This window comes from Ixodes scapularis, unplaced genomic scaffold (assembly GCF_016920785.2).
Source record: "Ixodes scapularis isolate PalLabHiFi unplaced genomic scaffold, ASM1692078v2 PGA_scaffold5__190_contigs__length_132052651, whole genome shotgun sequence".
In the NCBI taxonomy this organism is placed as follows: domain Eukaryota; kingdom Metazoa; phylum Arthropoda; class Arachnida; order Ixodida; family Ixodidae; genus Ixodes; species Ixodes scapularis.
In genome coordinates, this window is record NW_024609880.1 from 2,354,296 (window position 1) to 2,378,617 (window position 24,322).

Below are 24,322 nucleotides of genomic sequence, written 5' to 3' on the forward strand. Positions count from 1 at the left end.
TGCAAGACACATTTTTCAACATCCCCTTTAAGATACCATCGATTCTATCGTGCCATTGCAGGGAACAATTTAAAAAAAAGAGAGTTATGCCGTATCGGAGCACACTATAGGCCAGAGAATGCATTATCAACTTTCTCACTGCAAACAGAAGAAACATTTTTAAATTGTAAAGCTGGCAGGAAACACTTCGGAGACGGTTCGCAACAAAAGCCATATGCGTATTCCATGATAAATCGAAATCAAAAAAGATACCAAGATACTTCACAGAATTAACATACTGGACAGGAGTGCAGCAACAAGGAACACAGTTAGAGCCATGCAAAAATAGGTTCGGGAAGACAGTGAGCTTTTTCCAAGGGCTGCGAAAACAGACGAGCTTAGTTTTTAAAGAATTCTGAGTTATTCTGTTTCCTTTGAACCAATCCATGACTGCGACAGCATCCGTTTGTAGCATTCGCATAGCGGGTTCAATATCGGTGTGACTGGTGAATAAAAGAGTGTCATCCGCATATTGTAGCATGTTACTAGTCACAACAGAAGGAAGATCGTTTACATAGATATTGAATAATAAAGGAGATAGTATGGAACCCTGCGGCACTCCAGAGAGGAGAACTTCGCTACTTCGAACATTACCTAAGGACACCAACTGTGAACGTGACCGTAAGTAATTTTGCAGCAGAGCGAAGAAAGGACCTCTGAATCCTACACGGTACAATTTTTTAAGTAAAATTGCATGATTAATAGAATCAAATGTTTTTTTTTAAATAAAAAAAAGAGCGCATACACAAGAGTTGTTATCAAAAGACGAATGAAGGAAGTCGGAGAACACGTCTAGTAAGCATGACGTGCCACGCCCCGTGACAAAGCCATGCTGTGAAGAGGAGATAATACAATGCTTATCAAGAAAACCATTCATGGAAGCCAATACGCGTTTTTCTAAAATTTGTGATATGCATGGCAGTATCGAAATGGGCCGATACGATGACAGCAAGTTACGAGGGCCACCTTTGTGGATAGGTACTACGATTGCTGTTTTTAGATCTGCAGGCAAACAGCCAGAACATATAAACCCATTTATCATAGCTACTAGTACTTCTGCAAGCACATCAAAATTATCACAGATGTCTTTGGTAGATATACCATCGATTCCGGGTGATTTATTTCTTTTGAAGGAAAATAGAATGGAACGCAATTCGGCCCTTGAAATTGCAGTAAGAAACGCAGATGACGAGACTATATTTATATCATAAGCGGGCGCACCATCCTCTGTGCTATTACAAATGGAAAAGGCAAAATGTTGAGCAAAAGAAGTAGCTGTGGTAACTAAATTGGTTCCAAAGCTCTTCTCCAACAGGTCAGAGGCACTTTTTCGAGAGACACCGCGAAGCTCGTTAATTATGGACCACGTTTCCCTAGAGTTGAAACGCGCGTTATAAAGTTTTCCTGTATAACGATTACGTTTAGCAGAGCGTATTAGTGCATTTACATGGTTCCGAGATGCCTTGTATTTCGCTCGCAACTCCTCATTTCTGGGCGCACGCCGCCTACGCTTCCAAAGAAGTTCCTTATTTTTGATGGCCTGAAGAATGTTGTCGTTGAGCCATACTTGTTCTGATCTACGCTTTTTATATTAACAGTTACTGTGCTAGGATCCCTAAAAGTTTTAATAAGCGAGACTACTTTAGAATAGAGTTGAGATGGGTCTTCTACACGTAGGAGAGACTCCCAATCATAGGAAGTAACAGGATCATTAAAAGAGGAGCGTTTAAGGAAGTTAAATGTTCTTGACACCCGAATAGGTGTTTGCCTATGTTCACTGGAATTAATCTGAATACCAATGAAATAGTGGTCAGCTTATTTTTCGGTGATAACAAACGATTTAACTGAGTTAGCGTCTGGTGCCCTAACGTTTATATAGTCAATACAAGATGTAACCAGCTTCTCCCTTAAGAATTCTACTCGGGTTGGAGCAACTATAGTATTTTCAGTGCCAAAACTAGCCAAGTAGGTTCATATAGCCACATACTAAAGGAACATTGTCTTTTAGCGTATCGATATTCAAATAACCATTGATGCATATATTTTTTATTGTCAATGACGTATTTAAAAAGTTTTTAAGTTAATCTAGAAAAGCAGCAATATTACCCGACGGCGGTCTATGCACTGCCAATAATGACGCTATAACATCAGATTTATTAATGTCAAACGCCATTGACTCAGCATGACTGAAGTGTACAGGCACTTTTGTCGTTATCTGGGAGTTCCTTATGAAAACGCCAATGCCACCCCCCCTGCCCGAGGGGCGCCTAAAAGAGAATTCATTTAAACCATTAATAGTGAACAGTTGCAACGCTGCTTCAGGAACATTATTTTCCGTTAAAACATAAACATCAACACAATTACCCAGGTTCTCGACAATAAGCAAAAATTGATCCCCGTATTTCCTTATGCTAAGAATATTCACATGAACAACTGTAACGACACTAGTATAAGATGACTGTAATTCTTTTTTGAAGAAACAAAAGTCGGGGCACTCAAGGAACTGTACTGTCATGGCTCTAGTTTATCTTTTCAAGGTCCTGTTCATATCGGATACGGACGGACGTGGCCCCATCTGCTCGCTTAGCAAAGACCTTTCCGTTGCGCACCCAGACATATTTAAAATGATTGACCTTGCCACCGGTTCTGGCTAGCCAGAAGAGATTACAGTTAAACTTTGTTAGGTTCTCATTGAAGTATATCTGCGGAGCAGACTTGTTAAGCACTAGCGTACGCAGTTTACCTCGCGCGTTCAACCAGGATCCACGAACTTCACCTGATACAAATTTTATCAGGACCGGAGGCGTTTTCCCTTCTTGTCCGTGCAATCTATGTAGAGTGATGATTTGGGAAGTGTGAAAGGAGGACAATTCCAATTGCTTAGCGAGGTCAGCAACGTTCTGTATCAGGTTTTCGTTGGGAGTTACAGGCATTCCGTGAATTTCAAGGTTAGGAAGGCGACTGTGCTGTTCGGTCTCGTTCAACTCCGCTTGCAGTTGCAAGATAGAGTCAGCATTTTCCGATATGGTAGTTCTAAGTAGGGACACCTCCACCCTGAGCTCTTTCACCCCAGTCTCGTTGGTGGTTGTTTTCTTGAGTAATGTTTCATACTGAGCCGAGTTAAATTCCACCGACTCCTTCAGCTCATTAACCGTAACCCTCAATTCACCAATTGTGGACTTCATTACGAGTAAGCCGTCCACCTTGCCAGTTAGAGGGAGAAGGGATTCCATTTCTTCTTTCAAAGGCAGGAGTTGATCGAGTTTCGCGTTCATGCTGGCAAACAAGGCAGAGAAGTTAGCGAAATCAGGCTGAGAGGCATCCACGTCCGACACCGAAGTCGCCCGCCCATCTTTAGCCCTACATGTTTGGCATCGCCAATTTTCGCACTTTCTAGGCCCCATGCTTACAAACGTAGTTTCCGCGACACCAGAGCATATGTTGCCAAGGTGATACAAGAAGGAACACTCCGAACAACATAGAAAACGGTTATCATAGGGCAATGTCTTAGCGCATGCTAGGCAATCGCTTGAGGCCATGATGCACCTAAACGACGAAGCAAGGCAGAAAGACACTCAAAGTTACAGTCGACGGCCGTACAGTGAAAAGAAAAACGTCGGCTAAGAAGTTGCGCTCACCTGCCGTACAAAATATAAGGTTGCAGACAAGCCGAAGAATGGCCGCCGACTGCGAAGACACAGCGTACGGGAGCTGTTTTTATCGCTGTCCGAGAGACAGTGACGTTGATGAGATGCCGGCCAATCCTGGTGCTATGGGTGAGTCCATAGTAGACAGGGGGTATTCGGTGTCTTTCAAAGCGGGGGCCGCAAGCAGAATCATGCGATGAGTCCAGGGCGGCGATCCCGGCGATGACTATGCCGAAGGCAACCTGCCGTACAAAATATAAAGTTGCAGACAAGCCGAAGAATGGCCGCCGACTGCGAAGGCACAGCGTACGGGAGCTGTTTTTATCGTTGTCCGAGAGACAGTGACGTCAATGAGATGCCGGCCAATCCTGGTGCAGTGGGTCAGTCCATAGTAGACAGGGGGTATTCAGTGTCTTTCAAAGCGGGGGCCGCAGCAGAGTCATGCGATGAGTCCAGGGCGGTGATCCCGGCGATGACTATGCCGAAGGCAACCTGCCGTACAATATATAAGGTTGCAGACAAGCCGAAGAATGGCCGCCGACTGCGAAGACACAGCGTACGGGAGCTGTTTTTATCGTTGTCCGAGAGACAGTGACGTCGATGAGATGCCGGCCAATCCTGGTGCAGTGGGTCAGTCCATAGTAGACAGGGGGTATTCAGTGTCTTTCAAAGCGGGGCCGCAGCAGAGTCATGCGATGAGTCCAGGGCGGCGATCCCGGCGATGACTATGCCGAAGGCAACCTGCCGTACAATATATAAGGTTGCAGACAAGCCGAAGAATGGCCGCCGACTGCGAAGGCACAGCGTACGGGAGCTGTTTTTATCGTTGTCCGAGAGACAGTGACGTCGATGAGATGCCGGCCAATCCTGGTGCAGTGGGTCAGTCCATAGTAGACAGGGGGTATTCAGTGTCTTTCAAAGCGGGGGCCGCAGCAGAGTCATGCGATGAGTCCAGGGCGGTGATCCCGGCGATGACTATGCCGAAGGCAACCTGCCGTACAATATATAAGGTTGCAGACAAGCCGAAGAATGGCCGCCGACTGCGAAGGCACAGCGTACGGGAGCTGTTTTTATCGTTGTCCGAGAGACAGTGACGTCGATGAGATGCCGGCCAATCCTGGTGCAGTGGGTCAGTCCATAGTAGACAGGGGGTATTCAGTGTCTTTCAAAGCGGGGGCCGCAGCAGAGTCATGCGATGAGTCCAGGGCGGTGATCCCGGCGATGACTATGCCGAAGGCAACCTGCCGTACAATATATAAGGTTGCAGACAAGCCGAAGAATGGCCGCCGACTGCGAAGACACAGCGTACGGGAGCTGTTTTTATCGCTGTCCGAGAGACAGTGACGTTGATGTGATGCCGGCCAATCCTGGTGCAGTGGGTCAGTCCATAGTAGACAGGGGGTATTCTGGGTCTTTCAAAGCGGGGGCCGCAAGCAGAGTCATGCGATGAGTCCAGGGCGGCGATCCCGGCGATGACTATGCCGAAGGCAACCTGCCGTACAAAATATAAGGTTGCAGACAAGCCGAAGAATGGCCGCCGACTGCGAAGACACAGCGTACGGGAGCTGTTTTTATCGCTGTCCGAGAGACAGTGACGTCGATGATATGTCGGCCAATCCTGGTGCAGTGGGTCAGTCCATAGTAGACAGGGGGTATTCGGTGTCTTTCAAAACGGGGGCCGCAAGCACAGTCATGCGATGAGTCCTGGGTGGCGATCCCGGCGATGACTATGCCGAAGGCAACCTGCCGTACAAAATATAAGGTTGCAGACAAGCCGAAGAATGGCCGCGGACTGCGAAGACACAGCGTACGGGAGCTGTTTTTATCGCTGTCCAAGAGACAGTGACGTCGATGAGATGCCGGCCAATCCTGGTGCAGTGGGTGAGTCCATAGTAGACAGGGGGTATTCGGTGCCTTTCTAAGCGGGGGCCGCAAGCAGAGTCATCCCTATTGAAAATGAGACCTTTCAGCCCTGATGTGTTATGAGTCGGCCGGGTGAGCGAGCAGACACGTCACCCCCTCTCCTCTTTCGGCTTCTGATTGGTCTAACATACCCGAACGCTTCGGAAAGTTGAGCGAGTCTCTACTCGCTTGCGTCGCGCTACCGAGCGTTGCGGGAAGGCGCGCGACGCACCGCGAGCGACCGCGCCTGGCCGCAAGGACTCCGCAATGCACTGAAACGCGAATGTGCGTATGGACCTTAAGTGGCTAGGGTACTGCATTCCTGCCAACTCTTAACTATTATATTTACTCAACTTTAGTGCGACAGGAAACTGTTCACATTGGCCAATAGAAAAAATAAAACCTCTAATGTAATGCAGGGCTAATGGGGGAGTACAATAGTATAATATTTTTCAAACTAAAAATCTTTCAGCCTTTCTACACTGGTGAAGAAGGAAGGCCAGCGAAGCTGTCCTATGGTGGGAATGAAGTAGTGGCCAGCCGCAAGTCGACAAGACAGAGTGGAAAGGCTGGAAATGTTGAGCTGTCTATGAGCAACGGCGACAACCAGTAAACCGGCTGTCTGCTTGCCGCCGTCGCTCATAGATGGAGGTAGCTGTCCAGAGTGTTGTGTCAACATTTATTTGCTGGCGGACACGATCCATGGGAGAAATAGCCCTTAAAGCTCCGCTGTAACATGTTTAAACATTGATATTTTACACTGTGTGGACTATGTACCCGTGCGAACCACACAACAATTTTTGTTTATAAATCGTTCATTATCATGAGAGTGGTGCAGTCCGATTGCTGAATGTCATGATCACGGCATTTTAAGCTGGGTTTAAGGAAGCAACACAAGATTATACTGTCAGTGTTGCCAGGCTTTCGATACCTTGCGGGCTGCACATTGTTTGCTTGGGTGCCCCTGACAGAACAATATGGATCAAGGATAATCTTGAGGAGAAGCTCCGTGATTGACCGGGGAACAGGACACATCGTCCCCTTTATGGTATGTTTCATATGTTATTTAAGTATGGGGTCTGTATCAACCTGACTAGTCAGCAGTCATGGTGGCTAAGAATGTTGCACTGACTAGGATGTCTCGATGCCAGCAACACCTTGCAGGGTGGGGACACCCTTTGACCCGCGCCGCGCTGCAACTTCCCCGCCGGAACACCATATTGGTTGGGCACGCAGCAGAATCGTGCTTGAAAACGTCTGTCTGACCTCATTAATCAAGGGACAGAGCTGGCATCGGAACGTCGGGATTTGTAATGAAAGATATTTTATCAGAGTTCTGTTATGTTTGCACCAAACATATTCCTCTAACCAGGCAAAGTACTGCCAAAGCTTTACATTTGAACTCAAAATGAGATAATGCAAACAGATTTTGTAATGGCACGTAGACATAAATTTCACTTTATGGTTGTAATTGTTTAAATTCTTATATCTTTAGGTGAAAAGTACACGACATAAGCACTGGTGTTTTCTTACCTCCTGGCATCGGTGCACTTTTCAATCAGAAACCTGCGGATTTGTTTTGCACGTTTCACAGCTTGCGGCTCGGGCACCTTTTGATTAATGAGGCGGGTAATGAAGAACGCTGGAAGAAATACACAGAGAATAAGTTCGCACTTATTTTTCAATAGCTAATATCTTCAAAGCAGGTGTGGCAATGTATGATTCCCATTCCCTCATTACTTTATTTGCAGATTGCAGTATAATTAAATTTCATGAAGCTGCAGTTTTAAGTGCCACTGTTACCACAACCCTTAGACATCTCTGGTCTTGATGCTTTTCGGCACATTATAGAGAACTTTCCCAGACAGCTGAACCACCAGAGGCACATTCTTTGTGCTAGGGGGAACTAATCAAATCAAAAGCAGAGCATATTAGAAATACAAAGTTGAAAATGAACACCGGCCTAATTTTCCTGACTTGATATACCATATTTACTCGAGTAATAGCCGCAAAGAACAGGCCCCTTCCGTCTGCGTTACCGCAATGCACATATTGCCACGCGCGTTGGCGAGCAAGCGCGTGCGTGGCTGAGTGGTTACCGCGCTTGACTGTCGCGCGGAAGGTGTATGTTTGATTCCAGTTTGCAAACTGTCACTTTATTTATTCTTTCAACTTGGCCTTCTAGTAAGTTCGAGAACATTCTCGCCTTGTCGAGTTCCGAATGTTCTACGCACCGAAAGTTCCTACGCCGAACGATCCAGAAACCCACGGGGCAACATAAGGAAATCCGCAAGGCGAGCCGAGTCAGTTTCACACCAGCGTTCGATTTGACACTGCTCTTTTGCCGACTTCACGATGCACGCGACACTCTGCTGGTATCTTCTGTTTCCTTTTTATTTTTGGGCACAAGTTCGCCCCATTAAACGTTTAGTTTCTTCAGTTATTCGTCGCCTCATCACTTGTCCTTCGTGACAATATACAGCCAATCACAGCGTTGCACAAAAATAACATGCGAAAAGCTAGATCGAGAGCACGGATTCACCATAAAAATGCAATCTTCACAGACGGTATATTCGTGCGAAGACGTTATCTCTGTCCAGTAAACCGCTGGAATCATGCTGCCGATCGCGGTGATTGGCAAGCTGCATGCTCCGCGGAAAAGCGAACCTTTAGGTTTTCTCGAGTAAATACGGTATGTGGGGTAAACTTGCCGTGAAGTTGCCCACCCCGTCAAATTCATGGAATGTATGGTGGGACTCCCTCTAGTCAAGACACTAGGGAGCTTAGAATAGCATACGAAAACCGAAAGAAATAGTGTCGTCGCCACAGCACATTTGCCAGCCAGATGAAGGTTCGCTCACCAGAAATCCAAGGCCGTGCTTGCACGTGCCCTGCTGGTGCTCGATGCATACGTGCATTTGCGTGTGCACTGGCGGCATATTATCCTTTTCCTTTTACTAATGTGCGAGCACTATTAACGCAAGTATAAAGGTCGATAAAGTAACTCTCTGAATGAACTGGTGAAATCAATCGCAATGTTCTGATAGTCAAGACACAGCACCATGGAACATGAGTTTGCCATCTGCAATACCCGTCAGTGTATTGCGAGCTCATGGAGGGTGCCCGTACATGTTTATGCCAATTTTTTTATAGGATTGTGGTTTTAAATCTTGGAAGACCATATTCACATTTTAGAGCGCAGCTCTTAGGGGCCCGTTTCCGGCTTGAGCGGCGTCGGCGTCGCCGTCGCCGCTCAGGTCGGAAACACTGATGACGTCATCAGTGATGCTGACGTCATCAGTGATAATGACGATGACGATGCGGATGCCGGTGACGTCATCAGTGATGATGACGATTACGATGTGGATGCCGGTGACGTCACCAGTGATGATGACGATGACGATGTGGATGCCGGTGACGTAATCAGTGATGATGACGATGACGATGTGGATGCCGGTGACGTTACTGACATCCGCATCGTCATCGTCATCATCACTGATGACGTCATCAGTGACGTGACTGATGTCGTCACTGGCATCCGCATCGTCATCGTCATCATCACTGATGACGTCGTCAGCGACGTCACTGATGACGTCACCGACATTCGCATCGTCATCGTCATCATCACTGGTGAAGTCATCAGTGACGTCAATAATGACGTCATCGGTACCCGCATCGTCATCGTCACTGATGACATCATCAGTGACGTCAGTGATGACATCATCGGCATTGGGGGTCACGTGACCCCCAAGGTCACGTGACCCCCCAAGGTCACGTGCCCCCACCCCCCTGGTTAGTCTAACCCCCCCCCAGCGCCCTTCCCTCCTCCTTCTCAAGAGCTGCGCTCTAATTCGGCGTTACAGGAAGTTTAAGTGGCTTTCACTTTTTTTTCTCACAGATTTTACAGTAGAAACGTCCATAGCCTCCTCAAAGCCTGGAACACTATCTGTGCCAAATACTGTTAATTATAGCATAGAGCAGCTGGTGAAATAAATCTTTGGAGCATTCCTAGGACCTGTATGCAACTTTACTCACTGCGTAGCACCTGCACCTTTTCTGGCGTCAGGGGAGGGAAGGCCTCTGTTTTTCCTAGACTCCTTGCTTTGTTTGACAAGGTTCCAGTGGGGCTCCTCCGTTTCAGCACATCTGTGCCCCAGATTGAGGTGGCAGCCTCCTGTGTGAAAACGCTATCTACGGTGTTTTTGGACAAATCGCTCCACTTCTTGTGAGCAAGCATCACATTGTGTCCAATGTTGACCTAAAGAAATAGGTGTGATGCTTTTATGAGAAACAGCCTGGCACAGTTGATGAGAACATGCAACATGCGGCTTAGCTGAGGGAGAATTGCTCTTGAGCTTTCTTGCAATTACCCCAGTGATTTAACCATTTTTAGAGCAAGTATTGTGAAACGTGAAAAAACATGAAAAACAGTCTCTGTATGTGACATTATTACAGAACCTTTGGCTGTAGAACGCCAGGAAGGTGAGGCTTCTGCACTATTTTGAAATCACTTTTATGGCTCTCCGACGCGTTGAACCGGAATATAATTATGGTATTTCTTATTCTGAAGGTCAAATCAATGAAAATGGACGTTTTTTTTCACATACAGAGAGCCACTCCACCTTCCCTTTAGCTCTGTACTCTTAAAATTGCAAGAGTGCAGTTTTAAAAGTACAGATTCGCGAAGGAGATAGCTGAAGCTGCCAACATTACGTCCACATTTTTATTGATAGCTGAACTGTAGAGAACTAATGTTTCACAGATTATGAATGTTAAGGGTCCACTGTGAGCCGTGATTTAAAGTAAGAAGATTGTTTCATGGCACCTTTGAGTGCATTTTATCTTGTGTCCAAATTTTTATTGGGGTAATAAAACACTGCTAATAATGAGAGTTTATGGTGCACCATATTCCCTCATCACTCTATGCTGCAACATAATTACGAAGAGGGAAACAGCGCCAAAAGTATGGAGGACAAAGAACGAGGAACTTACAGGCCGAGCACTGACTGACAACTGGTTTATTTCTGGAAAACACCTACCGGCATAAAAACAGAAACAAATTGACATCGGACCATCACCTAGGGGCACATGTCACAGCTCTCCAAGAACATGATTTCCTTATCGAAGAGCGCAATCAAGGGAGCACTGACGCACTCATTCTTATACTTCGAAATGTAATAGGCCTCGAATATTTCACGAGTAACCTGCTGACTGTGCCGAGGAACAATCTTCGTCTTTTCCAAAAGAGGGGAGCACCCACATCTATCACAATGAATGGCCAAATTACCCGAAGGTGAAGATCACAGAAAGGGCATGTTCTCTGCGCCTATTATTGATGCACCTCTCTGATTGGCCAAAGTACAATCTCCCACAGGACAACTCAATTTTGTACACCACCCTGACCGCACACGGCACAAACTCCTTCTTGTGCTTCTTACCAAAGCAGAGTTCTTCCGGACGACCCCTCTCAACCTTAGCACATAGACACCTTCAAAACTGGGGCGTCTATGTGCTAAGGTTGAGAGGGTTCGACCGGAAAAACTCGGCTGTGGTAAGAAGCAAAAGAAGGAGTTTGTGCCGTGCGCGGTCAGGGTGGTGTACAAAATTGAGTTGTCCTGTGGGAGACTGTACTTTGGCCAATCAGGGAGGTGCATCAATAATAGGCGCAGAGAACACGCCCTTTCGGTGAGATCTTCACCCTCGGGTAATTTGGCCATTCATTGTGATAGATGTGGGTGCTCCACTCTTTTGGAAAAGGCGAAGATTGTTCCTCGGCACAGTCAGCAGGTGACTCGTGAAATATTCGAGGCCTATTACATTTTGAAATATAAGAATGAGTGCGTCAGTGCTCCCTCGATTGCGCTTTTCGCTAAGAAAATCATATTCTTGGAGAGCTGTGATATGTGCCCTTAGGCGATGGTCCGATGTCAATTTGTTTCTGTTTTTATGCCGGTAGGTGTTTTCCAGAAATAAACCTGTCGTCATTCATCACTCGGTCTGTCTGTTCTTCGTTCTTTGCCCTCCCTGCTTTTGGCACTGTTTCCTTCTTTCTAACTAAGTATAACCAACTCGCCCAATTTTCAACGGTGCAACATAATATTTACTAAAAAAAGTAGCCTGCTTCTTACCATCGGCAAGTCACACACAGCCTGCTGTTGTTCCTCTTGCTGAGCTGCTTGGTGTGTGCCAGCCTTCACAGCTGGTGTCACCGTCCCTGGTGCTGGGGTGGCAAGTGACTTTCCAGCAGTTGCCGACGCCCCCTCCGTGTCTGGTGCCGTGGTGGGGGAAGACACCCCAGCAGCTGGCAATGCTTGCTCCGGTGACTTGGAAGACATTTCCTCGAGAGATGACCATCCAGGATGCAGTTCCACGTCGTCGACATAAGACTCGTTACAGTCTAAATAATAAACGGGTTGAGTGTCCCCCGCCGCAGCTTTCTGGCACTGGTGACACTCTAAAGGGAGGACACATTAAAATTATAGCAGAGACACAGAATGGAATCAGAAGTGAAACGAATTAAATAATATTGTTCGTAGCCTGTGCTCAGAGCTACGGATAGTTGAAAGTGGCTCCACCCGCCCCGTCCGCACATACAACTTGCAGGGCAGATGACAAGCAGGCAAGGCCCGAGGGGAGACGTTTAAAGAGGGGCTTCACCTCGAACCGCTGTCCTTAACACAAACTTCACCCCGTTTCATTGCCTAATCATTAAGTGGCAGTGGCCAGCATGCACCCTGTAAACAATACAAAACACAAAAGAATACTTGCCTGCCTTGGTGATCTTTATGCAGAGAGCCTCTTGCAGCTCCACATTCAGTTTTTGGCACCTCTCAAGTGTTTTGGTTTTCTCTTTCAGTTTACGCAGAACTGCCGTGTGCTGCTCTAGTGGGACGGAGTGCTCGTGATCAAACTTGTTGAGCAGTTCTACATCTCTTTGACGCTTTGATGCCTTCTTTAGCAGTTTTTCCTTTTTCTGTTCAACAAAAGAGTTGTTTAGTTATTAGGAAATAAAAGTGGAAGCCGTTTACAACTCCCTGTAACGCCGAATTGGAGCGCAGCTCTTGAGGAGGAGGAGTGAAGGGTACTGAGGGGAGGGTAGACCTCTCCTCCTTCTCCTCCTCCTCCCCTCATTCTTTAATACGCTCCGGGGGGGGTCACGTGACTTCGGGGAGGGGGGTCAAGTGACCTCGGGGAGGCGTGACCTGGGGGTCACGTGACCTTGGGTGTCACATGGGGGTCCCCTCAAGGTCACGTGACCCCCACGTGACCTCAGACGGGTCACGTGACCTGGGGGTCACGTGGGGTCACCTTGGGGTCACGTGACCTTGAGATGACCTGGGGGGGTCACGTGACCTTGGAGAGGAGACCACGTGACCTCAGAGGGGTCACGTGACCTCAGAGGGGTCACGTGACCTCAGAGGGGTCACGTGACTTGGGGGTCACGTGACCTTGAGATGACCTTGGGAGGGATCACGTGACCTCGAAGGGTCACGTGACCTTGGGGGTCACGTGATCCCAAGGACCCCACGTGACCCCCAAGGTCACGTGACCTTGGGGGTCACGTGACCTTCAGGGGTCACGTGGGGTCACGTGACCTTGAGATGACCTTGGGAGGGGTCACGTGACCTTGGGGGTCACGTGACCTTGGGATGACCTTGGTTACGCCGACGGCGACGGCGACGCCGCTCAAGCCGGGAACGGGCCCCTAAGAGCTGCGCTCTAAAAACAGAAGTATGACAAAAAATACCTTATTTGGAGGGCAAGTAAATTCGGTCGCTGCTGCCGTGGGCAGTGGCTTTATCCTTCTCCTTCTGGAGACTTGCAAGTCGTCTTCACATTCTGTAATTTGTGGATTTGGTTGTTTCTTTTAGAAACGAGAACGGACAAAAATCCTCAGGATGCGCGAGCGGTGACTGATTCGCACAGTTGTGCCCTCTGCCGGTGGCTCACCTGGTTGCAAGACCACAGAAGAGCGCACACGCATTTTACTGTCCTTGGAGGCATGTGTTCTGCCACCCTTCTGCGACATGGTGCTTATCTCAGAACCCGACGTCAAGTGCCGCTTCGTCGGATGCCATGATGAACGTCAGCTAGGGCAGAGTGGAGATAGCGGTTGCGACTTTGCGGCGTATAGCATAGAGACGGCGCATCCGGTTTTGGAACAAACTAAGCTTTTAGCTCATTCAATGCCATATCAGGAAGCATACCCTAATAATTGCGATAGGAAGAGCGTGGAATCTTCGCATTCGGAAAACAGACTCGCAAGCGCTACATGCTGTTGTGGCAACTGTAGCAGACGTTCATCACGGCAACCGCCGAAGCAGCACCTTGTGCAGCATTCTGGGGTAAGCACCGTGTTGCAGAGGAGTGGACGAAAACCTATGCCTGCAAGCACAGTATGATACGCATGAGCTTTTCGGTGGTCTCAAAACCAGGCAAGTCACTGGTAGGTGGCGCAACAATTTGTTTCGTAGATTGCTCATGCATCCTAGGGATTTTTGTCCGTGATAGTACATGCAATGATTGAGGAGCCTACGTTTCCATGTAAGCTTTGTGGGGAAAGCTTTATGGGGGACCGGCACTCCGAGGGGAACCCGATGCCCGTCCCACTGCGCAACTTACAGAACGACGGATACCAGTGAAGGCGTTCACGGCGCCGGGTTCACCAACGCCATGCCAACAGTGATGATCCCGGTATCCAACAGCATTTATTGCGAACCAGGGGCCCCCAACCACACTGTGGTAAAGCGAGCCGTGGACACAGAGTGCCTGCAGCAGCTGCCAACCTAAGAGCCAAAGGGGTATTGCGAGCAGTAGCGGATCTAAGGGGGAGGAAGCCACGGGGGCGGCCGCCCCCCTAAAACAAAGTCGACCCCCCCCCCTTCCCCCTTCTCGGAGGGCAATTTGACGTGGGTGGACCACCGGAGCACAAGAAAGAATGGGAGAATAGTATCCTTGCAAATTTTTTTGCCCCCCCCCCCCCCCCAAACGGAGTTCTGGATCCACCTCTGATTGCGAGCGGAGTCATCGCCAGTGGGCCAAGCTCACTCTGCTACTGTCGTCGCGGTGGTTCGGGGCCAGGACTCTTGGCAGGACGTCCACTAGGAGGAGGAGACGCCGGTCGGACGAGTTCGTATGCCGCGACTTGACTCGTCGCCGATTGTTCAATCCAGGACTCCTTGACAAGACGGCCGTCTACTCGGAGGAGAGCAGGCCCGACTCCGAGTGTACGGCCGTCTGGTTGAGGTGTCCTGAATTGGACTACGGGCGACAAGTTGAGTCGCGGCGTACATGCTCGTCTGACCAGCGATCTCTCCAAGCTAGCGTTTCCCCTGGGTCTGACAGTGGGCGTCCTTTTTTTCTAGTGGACGTCCGTCTGTTGAGAGCCCTTGCCCGAACTCCTGCGACGATGGGTAGCAGCGTGAGCTCGGCCCACCGATGATGACTCCGCTCACAAACCCCTTTGGTTCTCAGGTCAGCGGCCGCTGCGGGCACTCTCTCGCTTGACCACAGTGTCTCGTTGGGAACCCCTGGTTCTCAATAAACACTGCTGGATACCAGGATCATCGTTGTTGGCATGGCGAACCCTGCACGGCGACTGCCCTTGCAGGTAGCCGTCAGCCACGCAGTGGAACGGGCACCGGGTTCCCCTTTGATCGCCGGTCCCTCGACAAAAAGGTATGTAACCCTTTTCCTCAGCCTGCAGAACTGCAATTCATGCATTATTCTGACAGCGCCAAACATTAGTTCTAAATGTTCCTATTGAGATGCAAGAAAAATATTGATAACCACTAAACATTGTATTTTTTTCGCCCGCACATGAACCCTTGCTAGCTACGCACTAAACACAATCAAACCAGGCCTTCTACTGTTGTTTAGTGGTTCAAGTTGCCTCGCTATAGAAACCAATGAGAGAAGCTTGTCAGTACAACAAAACAATGCTGATCAAAGCACGACTGGAGGATACGAGATGAAGACATTGAGGACGGGGCTTAGGGCACGCGGGGAAAACGATGCAAACTAGGTAGAAAGAGAGAAAGAGAAAGAGAGATTTTATTTTCAACGACGCTTACTTTCCGAAGGTTAATGATAATGAACAGAGCGTGTAAAGAGGAGTCGTTTACGTCCGGTTGCAAAATGCAAAGTTTATAGCGTCCTGCAGTAACGATCGCCTAGACGAGGCGTTCAAGTGGTTTCGCGCACACCACGACCAACTGCTAACTTGCACAGAAAGGAACGTAAGAAAATGTTACGATACCTGCCATGTCTATTATCTGCGCCTCATAGTAGCCGCCTCTCGTATTCTGATCTCCGCTCCAGAACACCTCATACAGCACGTCGGGATTGAAATCCTCGATGGTGATCGGGCAGAAGTTTCTGATTTTTGTGCTTGAGACAACCGCAGTTGTATGGTCAACTTTGCACCCTACTAATACGAATATCTCGTTCTCGCACATGACCGATTTCAGTTCTCGATGCGCGTAGATACCGACGAAGACAGAAAGCACTAAGAAAGGCAAGCACACCGGCCGCACAGATGCACACACATATTGGGATTGAATCCAGAGGGCGCAAGTTGTCGGTAAATACTTAAATATATTTAAATGTAAAGTGTGCAAAACAATATTTAGAACAGACATTTTTACTTTCACAAATATTTGATTGTCATATGAGAAACCAGGGTGAGGTAAAAACCAAACGAGAACCATTATTCACCTTGAAGTCGAGACCAGTTTCCGCTTCCGCTCTGCTGCTGTCGGTCTCGAGCGTCTCGAGCAGACGCTGCCCAGCAAATGTAAAAGTTTCCGACCACTGTGTTTCCGACCACCCGTCGCAGTTGTGAACCCGCGCTCGCTGGACTAATGTGGAGTGCGAGTGGACTGCGACTTTTGTAAACATTGGAATTGTTTAATTTTTCCGCCATTTTGACTTTTTTTATTTTAATGTCTGGGAAACGTCGTACCTTAATCGTGTGCACTGTCTCAAGCTTCGCGCGTGAGCTTGAGACTCCGATGTTTCGAAGCTTCTTCACGCTCGGATCTATGTGGTGTTACCTTACGTACGAGCGAAGCCGAAGCTACAAGCGCGAGCATGCGGCCTGAAACGGTGCCCGCACTGCCCGAGCCCGCGTGAAGAACGCACGGAGGATGGGGCTCATGCTGTAGCGTCGCTCGCACCTAAAGTAAAACGCGCGGACATCGACTAGCTGGGCACCGTGAATCATCCTTCCCTGTCGTCTGCCTGGCGTCAAGTTTAGCTGATATGCAGGTTTTTTTTTTTTTTTGAGCAACCAGTGTTATCAATCATAATGTCACCTACCTCCGTCCACTTCCAAGAGAAGGAGGTAGCAGTACTTGCAGCCAGGTGTAGCGTATGCGGTCCCGAAACAAAGAATGTCGAACAGAGTGACTAAGTTTAACAGATCCGCGGGAACCAGCTTGTCGCAGCCACGACCGGGTACAAGCAAGAGTGCTCATCCAAATCGAAACGGGCACGGGTGGAAATAGGAACCCCTTGGGTTCCGCAACGCAAGCGTTCGCTTCACTGGCTCCAATCTATGGCGCATTAGTATAACCACAAATACACAAGTCCTGTTTTTCCCTTGCTCCCATGCTAAAATAACCATAATAAAATTTTAACCCCCAGCTATGGCTCTTATAGGCTTTGTTGAAATTCTATGGAAGAGAATTACTGCCTCCATACTGCATCACTGTGGAACCAGATTTTTTCAGATTGATGCCTGGTTGTAATAGGCTACGGCGCTTCATCATTTAAGAATTGCTTGGGTCTTTTGATCATAGGTACCCTGAGATTTCCCTACAGTAGTAATAAAACCGAAAGGACACACGAGGGTGTACTGCAGGACATGAGGGCAGCTACGACGTTTGGAACCCCAACATATGGCATGTATGGACCAAGCCCAATGGCCAGGCTGCAGGGACTCTACCTAGTCTACCAGATTATATGCATTGTGTGCTCGAAGGTGTGACAAAGCAGCTTACGAAGGCTTGGCTCTCGCGCACAGGCGCTGCTTTTTATATCGGGAACCGAACTGCTACTCTAGACATGAGGCTTGCAAGGATGCGCCCTCCACACATTTTCTCACGCTCGACACAATATCTTACGGAGAGGGCATTGCGGAAAGCCAAAGAATGGAGATACTAGCTGATTTACTATGCCACACCTCGTCTTCACAGGATACTTCCACGGCAGCACTTTGTGCACTTCACACTCTTGTGCGAGGCCATATTTCTTCTGCAGAAAACATTCCACAGAAACGACATCAAAGCTGCCGAAGCGCTTTTGACACGCTTTCTTCGACAACTGTCTGCCCTGTATGGCGAAGCAGCAGAGGCATCCAACATGCATCTGCTTACGCATTTGCCGAAAAGTTCCATGCAGCTCGCCCCTTTGTGGGCTACATCAGTGTTTCTGTTTGAGAGTGCAAATGGTACACTTTTGCACCTCATCACTGCCGCAAAAGGGGTTCCCCTGCAGGTTGCTGAGAGGTAGGTCATGAAGCAGACACTGATGCGATTCAGTGAAGTGACCCACCTCCCAGCTAGCTTTGGCCTGCTGTTGCATTCATACTTGAAGCTTCCCGACATTCCTAAGAGTGACACTTCGGGCATTCCGCAGCCAGTCACTTTAACCGCTGCCGTGCAAGATGTGCCTAATCACGCTTTGGTCGGGTGCTGGCTCTTGAGAGGTGCCCGAGGGCAAAGGTGCAGGGGTTCATAGTCAACAGCCGAGAGTATGCGCGCGCTGAGAAGACTTGTACGCGGTTTTGAAAATGCAGGATGGAACCTATTGCGAGATCCACAGTATCTACAAGTGGAAACATTTTGTTTGTTTGCAAGAGTCTCATTCTTAAAGACTTCGGGATTGGAAGTGCCCGATACATCCACAAGTGCGTTGTATCCCCCATGAAGAGAATATGACAGTGTTTTCATCAACTGAGCTGGAAGGCCTCTGTGTCTTCATAGAGCATGAACATGGGCCATATTTATGTGACATGCCAAATTTCTATGAAAAAGAATAACACGTGAAAGAAAACAACTTGCCCATGTGATGGGTACACAGAGAGGGACAACAGACTGTCTCAAACGCAGCTGCAAGTTTATTTCTATAAGTCTTTTTTTATACAATGCAAACCCCTTTAATGTTGCCGGCAATCACAACAGTCAACACCCCAGCGACGTTGGGCGGCCTGTGCTGTAGGAAAGAGACCAGGGGTGTGCGAATAGTGATTTTTTTAAACCGAATCCAATAGTGGCGGCACCAAATGGAATAATTTTTTAATAGTTTTCGAATAGTTGGTAGACAGTTGATGGAGCAGTGTACACGGTCCAACAGTCCAACATAATAGAACTTACTGCAGTTGCTTAGAAATCCTAATAACTAAGGTAGGTGACGAGGACTATACACCGTTTCATCTTCGGTCTGAGCGCAGCAGACGCCACGAGCCATCACAGCGAATCCAGCCCTGTGAAAGTGTCACGTGACGTTGAGGCCGTATTTTTACTATTAAAAAAATAGTAGAAACATTAGAAAAACAATATTCAATTTGGGTAATGAATAGAATAGGGCAAGACTTGATTCGTTGTTCGAAACTTTCAAATATTTGCACACCTTTAGAAAGACTATTGTGGAAATAAACTTGCAGGTGTGCTAGAGACGGCATGCTGTTGTCCCTGTATATGTGCCCCTCATCTACTGTTCTTTCTTTTTCAGTGTGATCACTACTTTGCCTGCACTCTCTGGTATTTTATGATGAATCGAGATGAAGCAGGAGGGTGCTGGTCTAACACTTTGCGAGGTTTAGAACACAAATAGGTGTACTTGCACAGGTTGAAACAGATTGCTTTGTGAACCAGCATTTCTACTACACAAATTCAAGCTGACCTTGTAGAAGTCTGTTTTGGTGTGCCAATTTGTTCACACAGTTAAAGGGATACTTCAACGAAATTTGAAATATTCCCGTCGTGTTCAAAAATAGGTTGAAGATGATCCACAATATCCGTAAATGACAATTGACGTTTGTATTGTGAGCCTGGTGGCTGTATTTTTCGTTATAAACGGCCTACTCTGGCAAGCGCTCGGAGAAGGCCCAGCGGAGACCACGTGACATCCAACGCAATCGTGACGTAGGTCGTACCAGGACGAGCAAAGCTATGGCAAGGCTGACGTCGAGAGGATGGCCTAGTCGTTCCAGCCACCGAAGCGGCTGCTTTTGTACGAATTTTGAGTGACGGGTTAATCTTCTCTAATCTTGTAGGGGGAAAATAGCGACTTCTGCGACACGCAAAAGATTCTCGGGAAGAGGAGAGTTCCTACTGCCCATCTTCTCTCGTTGTGGCCGGAGGTGAGACAACCTCCGTCACTAGCTGTCAAGGACCCTAGACGGGCGCTACAAGCGAGGCGTTAGCGACATCCACCAGGTGCTCTTTCCTAATCGTTTAATTCGTTTTAAAATTCCTTTTCGTGACTTTTTTAACAAGATATTGGTATGTTCGATGTGATGCCGCTCCTTTGAACACAAATAGACAAAAAAATGAGCGCCAAAATTTCGTTGTAGTATCCCTTTAGAGTCTCCCAGCTGAAAATGTCCTTCTGAGGTTGCTGCCTGTGCACATCTGATGAAAATGAGTATTAATTCTCTCATGCTCACGTCCTGCCAATGTCTTAGCTGTAAGGTACCAACTGTTATTTGTGTCTAATTGTAAACTTCAATTGTTTCATAATTGTTTCATATTATTTTGCTTACACTTTGCCAATAAAACTGCGTGATGTACACTTATATTGAACTTTATTTTTAGTTTCTTTTTCAAATGGTCTGGGTAACTATCTAATGCTGTGTGGGACAATTATAGTATTGGACTCATATCATTGGACCAGATTATATCATCGGTGGGTCCACATCAAAGCAGCGAATTCTGAAAAGGTTGAACATCGGAGCACCGGAAAGTCAGAATGATAAAATGTCAAAATGCCAAAACCTCACAAGGGCGAAAAGCGAAACGACAAAAAATGGGTATGTCTTATTGGCGAAATTTGGTACAGTATCGTCGGAGACGACAGCTGCACTAGTGTGAAGATATATGCAGTATCAGCTTAGTGGCAAATTTTTGTTTTGCCCAATGTAACTATATAGTCTTGGAAATGACTCGACCACCACTTTCATGACAGTGGCACGCTTTGCCATGGAAACCTCGTCATACATATTCCATGCACAACTCATTCCAGTGCTAGAGGGCTTTTAGGCCATAGAGCAAAGCAATGCAGACTAAACTGATGTAAAATTTTGTATTGATTATATTTATTTTTTTTATTACAAAATAAACAACTATCTCTTAGTGCTATGAGCTCTAAACACACACCCTCACACTGCAATCAGTAGAACAAAGCAGCTCTGATTGCTGAGAAAAGAAATACAGCTGTGCAGTGTGCAACACACAAATGTAGCAGCAGTGCATGATAAGAGTCCTTGCATGGTTTATGAATAAAATAGACAAGGACGCAGTTGTTATATATTCCCAGAATGGAAATGCAAAACTGGTTATTGCCGCGTCCCACTAGGGCGACAAACGGCAACAAATGACAGCGACACACGACAACGAGCGACAAACGACACCGACAGACAGCCTGTTTGTCGCAGTCCGCTGTCCAACCTGGTAGACACGACGCAGAACACTGAGACAAGAAAACTTGTTTCCTAATGGGACTGGAATTGTCAACAAAACACATCGAAATACACAAACAAACAGTCTGGCGACGCGGTTTTCGTGTTTCGCTCTTTAAGTGCAAAACCCGCCGACAAACACGGTGAGAGTAGAGATGATTACTTTATTTCTTGATTAAAGCTTTTGCTAGTCTTCATTTGCCGTTGGCGACTTTCCGCAAACAGTTGTGACAATCGAAATCAAACTTTTTCCGAACCAGAATTCCCAAATCTTTTCTTTTTCGGGTCGTTCAAGGCATCCTAGGTGAGCGCCATAAAATTTTATGCCGATTTTGAGAATGTTTGGAACTTAATGTCGAAGCAATCGAGGGCAGGTTATTTTTGGGGGATAATACGGCATCCCGATTATCACAGAACGTGATGACAAGTTTCTCGTCTGCCGAAACGTCGAGTAGTACTTCGTGGCGAGCGATCTTACTTTGGTAAGTCCTTAAACATCGGTGTATCCATCCTGATGCAGGGGGTAGACCTAGGCGTCTTGAAGCACCACCTCGCACACCAGGTTTTCGCAAGCAGAGCCAGTCACAGCAAATTCCTTTTTGCAACATGACCGCCAGCAAGGAAGCCACGACCACTACAAGCAATCGAGGGACGGGAACTGCGGGAATGATCAGTGGCTGCCAAGGCCTTCTCTGAAAGTTGAGCGGCGGAGCGAGCCACAGGAGAAAAGGTAGGAGGAGTAGGAGGATGGGAGGAGAGGCAATGGAGGCTACAAGTGGGCGAGGAGGATAAGTTTGTCTTCGAGAGATGTTCCATGGTGGGACTGCCTGTGGCGCTTCAAGTTCAAGGACAAACAAGACCCTGTCCGTCGTCGATCGTTTGTAGGCGTTTGTCGTGGGCATGGTGGAAAAAACACATTTAGGTGATGCCTCTGGCCGCTTTTCCCACGGAGAGCGAGCGACCAAATCGTGTTCGGAGCTAGGCTCGGACCAGGAGTAGTTAGTTCTGCACCACCGCGGAGGGTGCTGGGGTATGAGGTCCCTCCTCGACGGCCACGGTGTCCGGCGGCGTAGCTTGCTTGCCTTTTTCGCGGTGTGGTGGTGGTGTGTGGCCAGTGGCTGGCCTCGTGTTTTTCTTTGGTGCGGTGTCGATCACAGGTGCCACCATCGCGCACGACGGTGAGCCTTAACCCGAAGAAGAAGGAAGAGAACACGGATTTACGGACTCTGGCGACTTGGTGGCGGCGTGGCGGCGGTGAGGTATAACAAGAAGCGGTGAGCGAGGGAATGCGGGACCACCGCTGGGAGAAACAACCGGGGCGGTTGGCTTGGGAGGGATCCCATACTTGGGGGCCCTCTATCCCCATGCGAGTGAAGCTCTCGGTGCACCGTACACAATGTGGTCGCCGCGTCGGACAGAGTCATCACCTAAATGTTTCTTCCACCGTGGTCGTGGGTGTTGGTTCTTACAGTGGGACAGCATCAGCAACACGTAACTTTGTGGTGTCGCCGGACAAAAATCTGTGTTTGTCGCTCTAGTGGGACGAAGCTATTACATATACACTTGATAAAAACACATTTAAGGCAATACTGGTAATGTGAACATAGTTTGCAGACACTATTCACAAAATTGTCTCGATACAATGGCCCACAGACCGGCACGTAGCCAGGATCATGTTTGGGGGGGGCCCACCTATGACAAAAATACCATAGATAAGGGGGGAGAGTCAGTCTCAGAAAAATTGAAGATTTCGGGGGGTGGGGGCGGCCACCCTGGTTACGCACCTGCCCACAGAATTCACGCTGCAGTTGTCTGTAGGGTTATGGTTCTTTCTGTGCGAGAACGGATTAAGGCATTTGTGGCACACTCGGGTGAGGCGGCCCTGAGAAGATTGTACAGGAAGTCACGGCTGTCGCAGCAGCATCACAGCAGCACTGCACATGTAAAGATGAAGCGGTCTCCTAATTTTTTACTGACGAAAGTCTGAGGTGACTGAACGGTTGGTTGATGGAACATATAAGATGGTGTGGCCGCTATTTGAACAGCTGTTTACTATTGATGGCTTTATGGACATAGTCTCATGCTTCCTTTCGTCTACTGCAACATGACAAAACAAAATGAAGTAGCATACAAGGCACTCTTTGAAGAGATGCTTCATTCTACTGCATATCTTGAAGTCACATTAAATTCGCAAAGTGTTCGTGAGCACAAACTTTGAATTGGCAGCAATCACCACAGTTTGGCTGTGTTGCTGGAGGTAACCTCACTGGGTGATCATCCGAAGTCTGCCGTTATTCCCTCCGTTCCTATGGAATATCTTGATGCGAGCTGGGAACAGGCAGAGCCGTGTATGCAGTAAGTTTGGCCATTCGTTGGGAAGTATAGGAGACAAATGAGGAGGTGCCATTGGGTGAAAGCGGGCTGGGCGTGTTCCAGGGCGTCTTCACAAATGCGAATGTGACCAACCAGAAGCCGGAAAGAATACCCTGGCGGTGGTCGCGAGAAACATACCTGATAACTGCATCGGAGTAACTCTCGGTGTCTGAAAATATTGTACACGTGATGTTTCAATCATGCTCATCGAAAATAATGGTGGAAGAGTGGGACTAGCGGAACGATCGACATAATCCTTACGCCAAGCGCCGAGGGCCGGGAATCTGCCGTCCGAGTGGTCACACTCTGTCCAGCAAAACAGAGTTGAGCGGGGCATTCGTTTCTTACATCTTTCTGCATGATCATGATCAAAACATCACGTGCATCCAATTTTCAACCACAAAAAGTTACTACACTTCACTCTTACGCGCTTATTAAAACCATATACAAACGTATACCTTTGATCAAAACTGTTTCTCGCTATCGCCGCTAGGGGATTCTTTTCGGCTTCTGGTTGGTCAAGAGAGCACGCCAAGCCCTCTTTCCGAGTCTGGTGCACGCCCTGCCTTTGACCGCGCCTCCCATTGACCAAACTCTCCAAATATACGGCTCTGGGAACGGGTACCCACAAGGCAATAAACAGTTTTATCATATTGTTCTGAAGATGATACCCTAGCTA

At 47.9% G+C, this 24,322-nt stretch overlaps 2 protein-coding genes and 1 pseudogene across 2 annotated transcripts; 1 reads left to right on the top strand and 2 right to left on the bottom strand.

Annotated features, from left to right (window-relative positions):
• Positions 1-2,558: 2,558 nt before the first annotated feature.
• Positions 2,559-3,314, bottom strand: LOC120843521. The gene has a single exon (XM_040214914.1). The coding sequence runs from the start codon at positions 3,312-3,314 to the stop codon at positions 2,559-2,561; it is 756 nt and encodes a 251-aa protein (XP_040070848.1).
• Positions 3,315-12,137: 8,823 nt separating this feature from the next.
• On the bottom strand, positions 12,138-16,045 carry LOC120843520. The gene is made up of 4 exons (XM_040214913.1): positions 15,847-16,045; positions 13,336-13,427; positions 12,357-12,561; positions 12,138-12,259 (listed from the first exon to the last, which is right to left on the bottom strand). Exons 1-4 carry the CDS (start codon positions 16,043-16,045, stop codon positions 12,138-12,140), a joined length of 618 nt encoding a protein of 205 aa, XP_040070847.1.
• A 1,409-nt stretch (positions 16,046-17,454) lies between these two features.
• Positions 17,455-18,630, top strand: LOC120843519 (annotated as a pseudogene).
• The last annotated feature ends 5,692 nt before the right edge of the window (positions 18,631-24,322 follow it).

What these genes read in the sequence shown, in the direction of transcription:
- LOC120843520 (XM_040214913.1), bottom strand. Translation starts at nt 16,045, where the DNA reads ATGTGCGAGAACGAGATATTCGTATTAGTAGGGTGCAAAGTTGACCAT. An exon ending in GCAGATAATAGACATGGCAG is followed by an intron (nt 13,428 to 15,846) that starts GTATCGTAACAT and finishes CACAAATTACAG; the next exon opens with AATGTGAAGACGACTTGCAA. An exon ending in TTACTTGCCCTCCAAATAAG is followed by an intron (nt 12,562 to 13,335) that starts GTATTTTTTGTC and finishes TTTGTTGAACAG; the next exon opens with AAAAAGGAAAAACTGCTAAA.
- LOC120843521 (XM_040214914.1), bottom strand. Translation starts at nt 3,314, where the DNA reads ATGAACGCGAAACTCGATCAACTCCTGCCTTTGAAAGAAGAAATGGAA.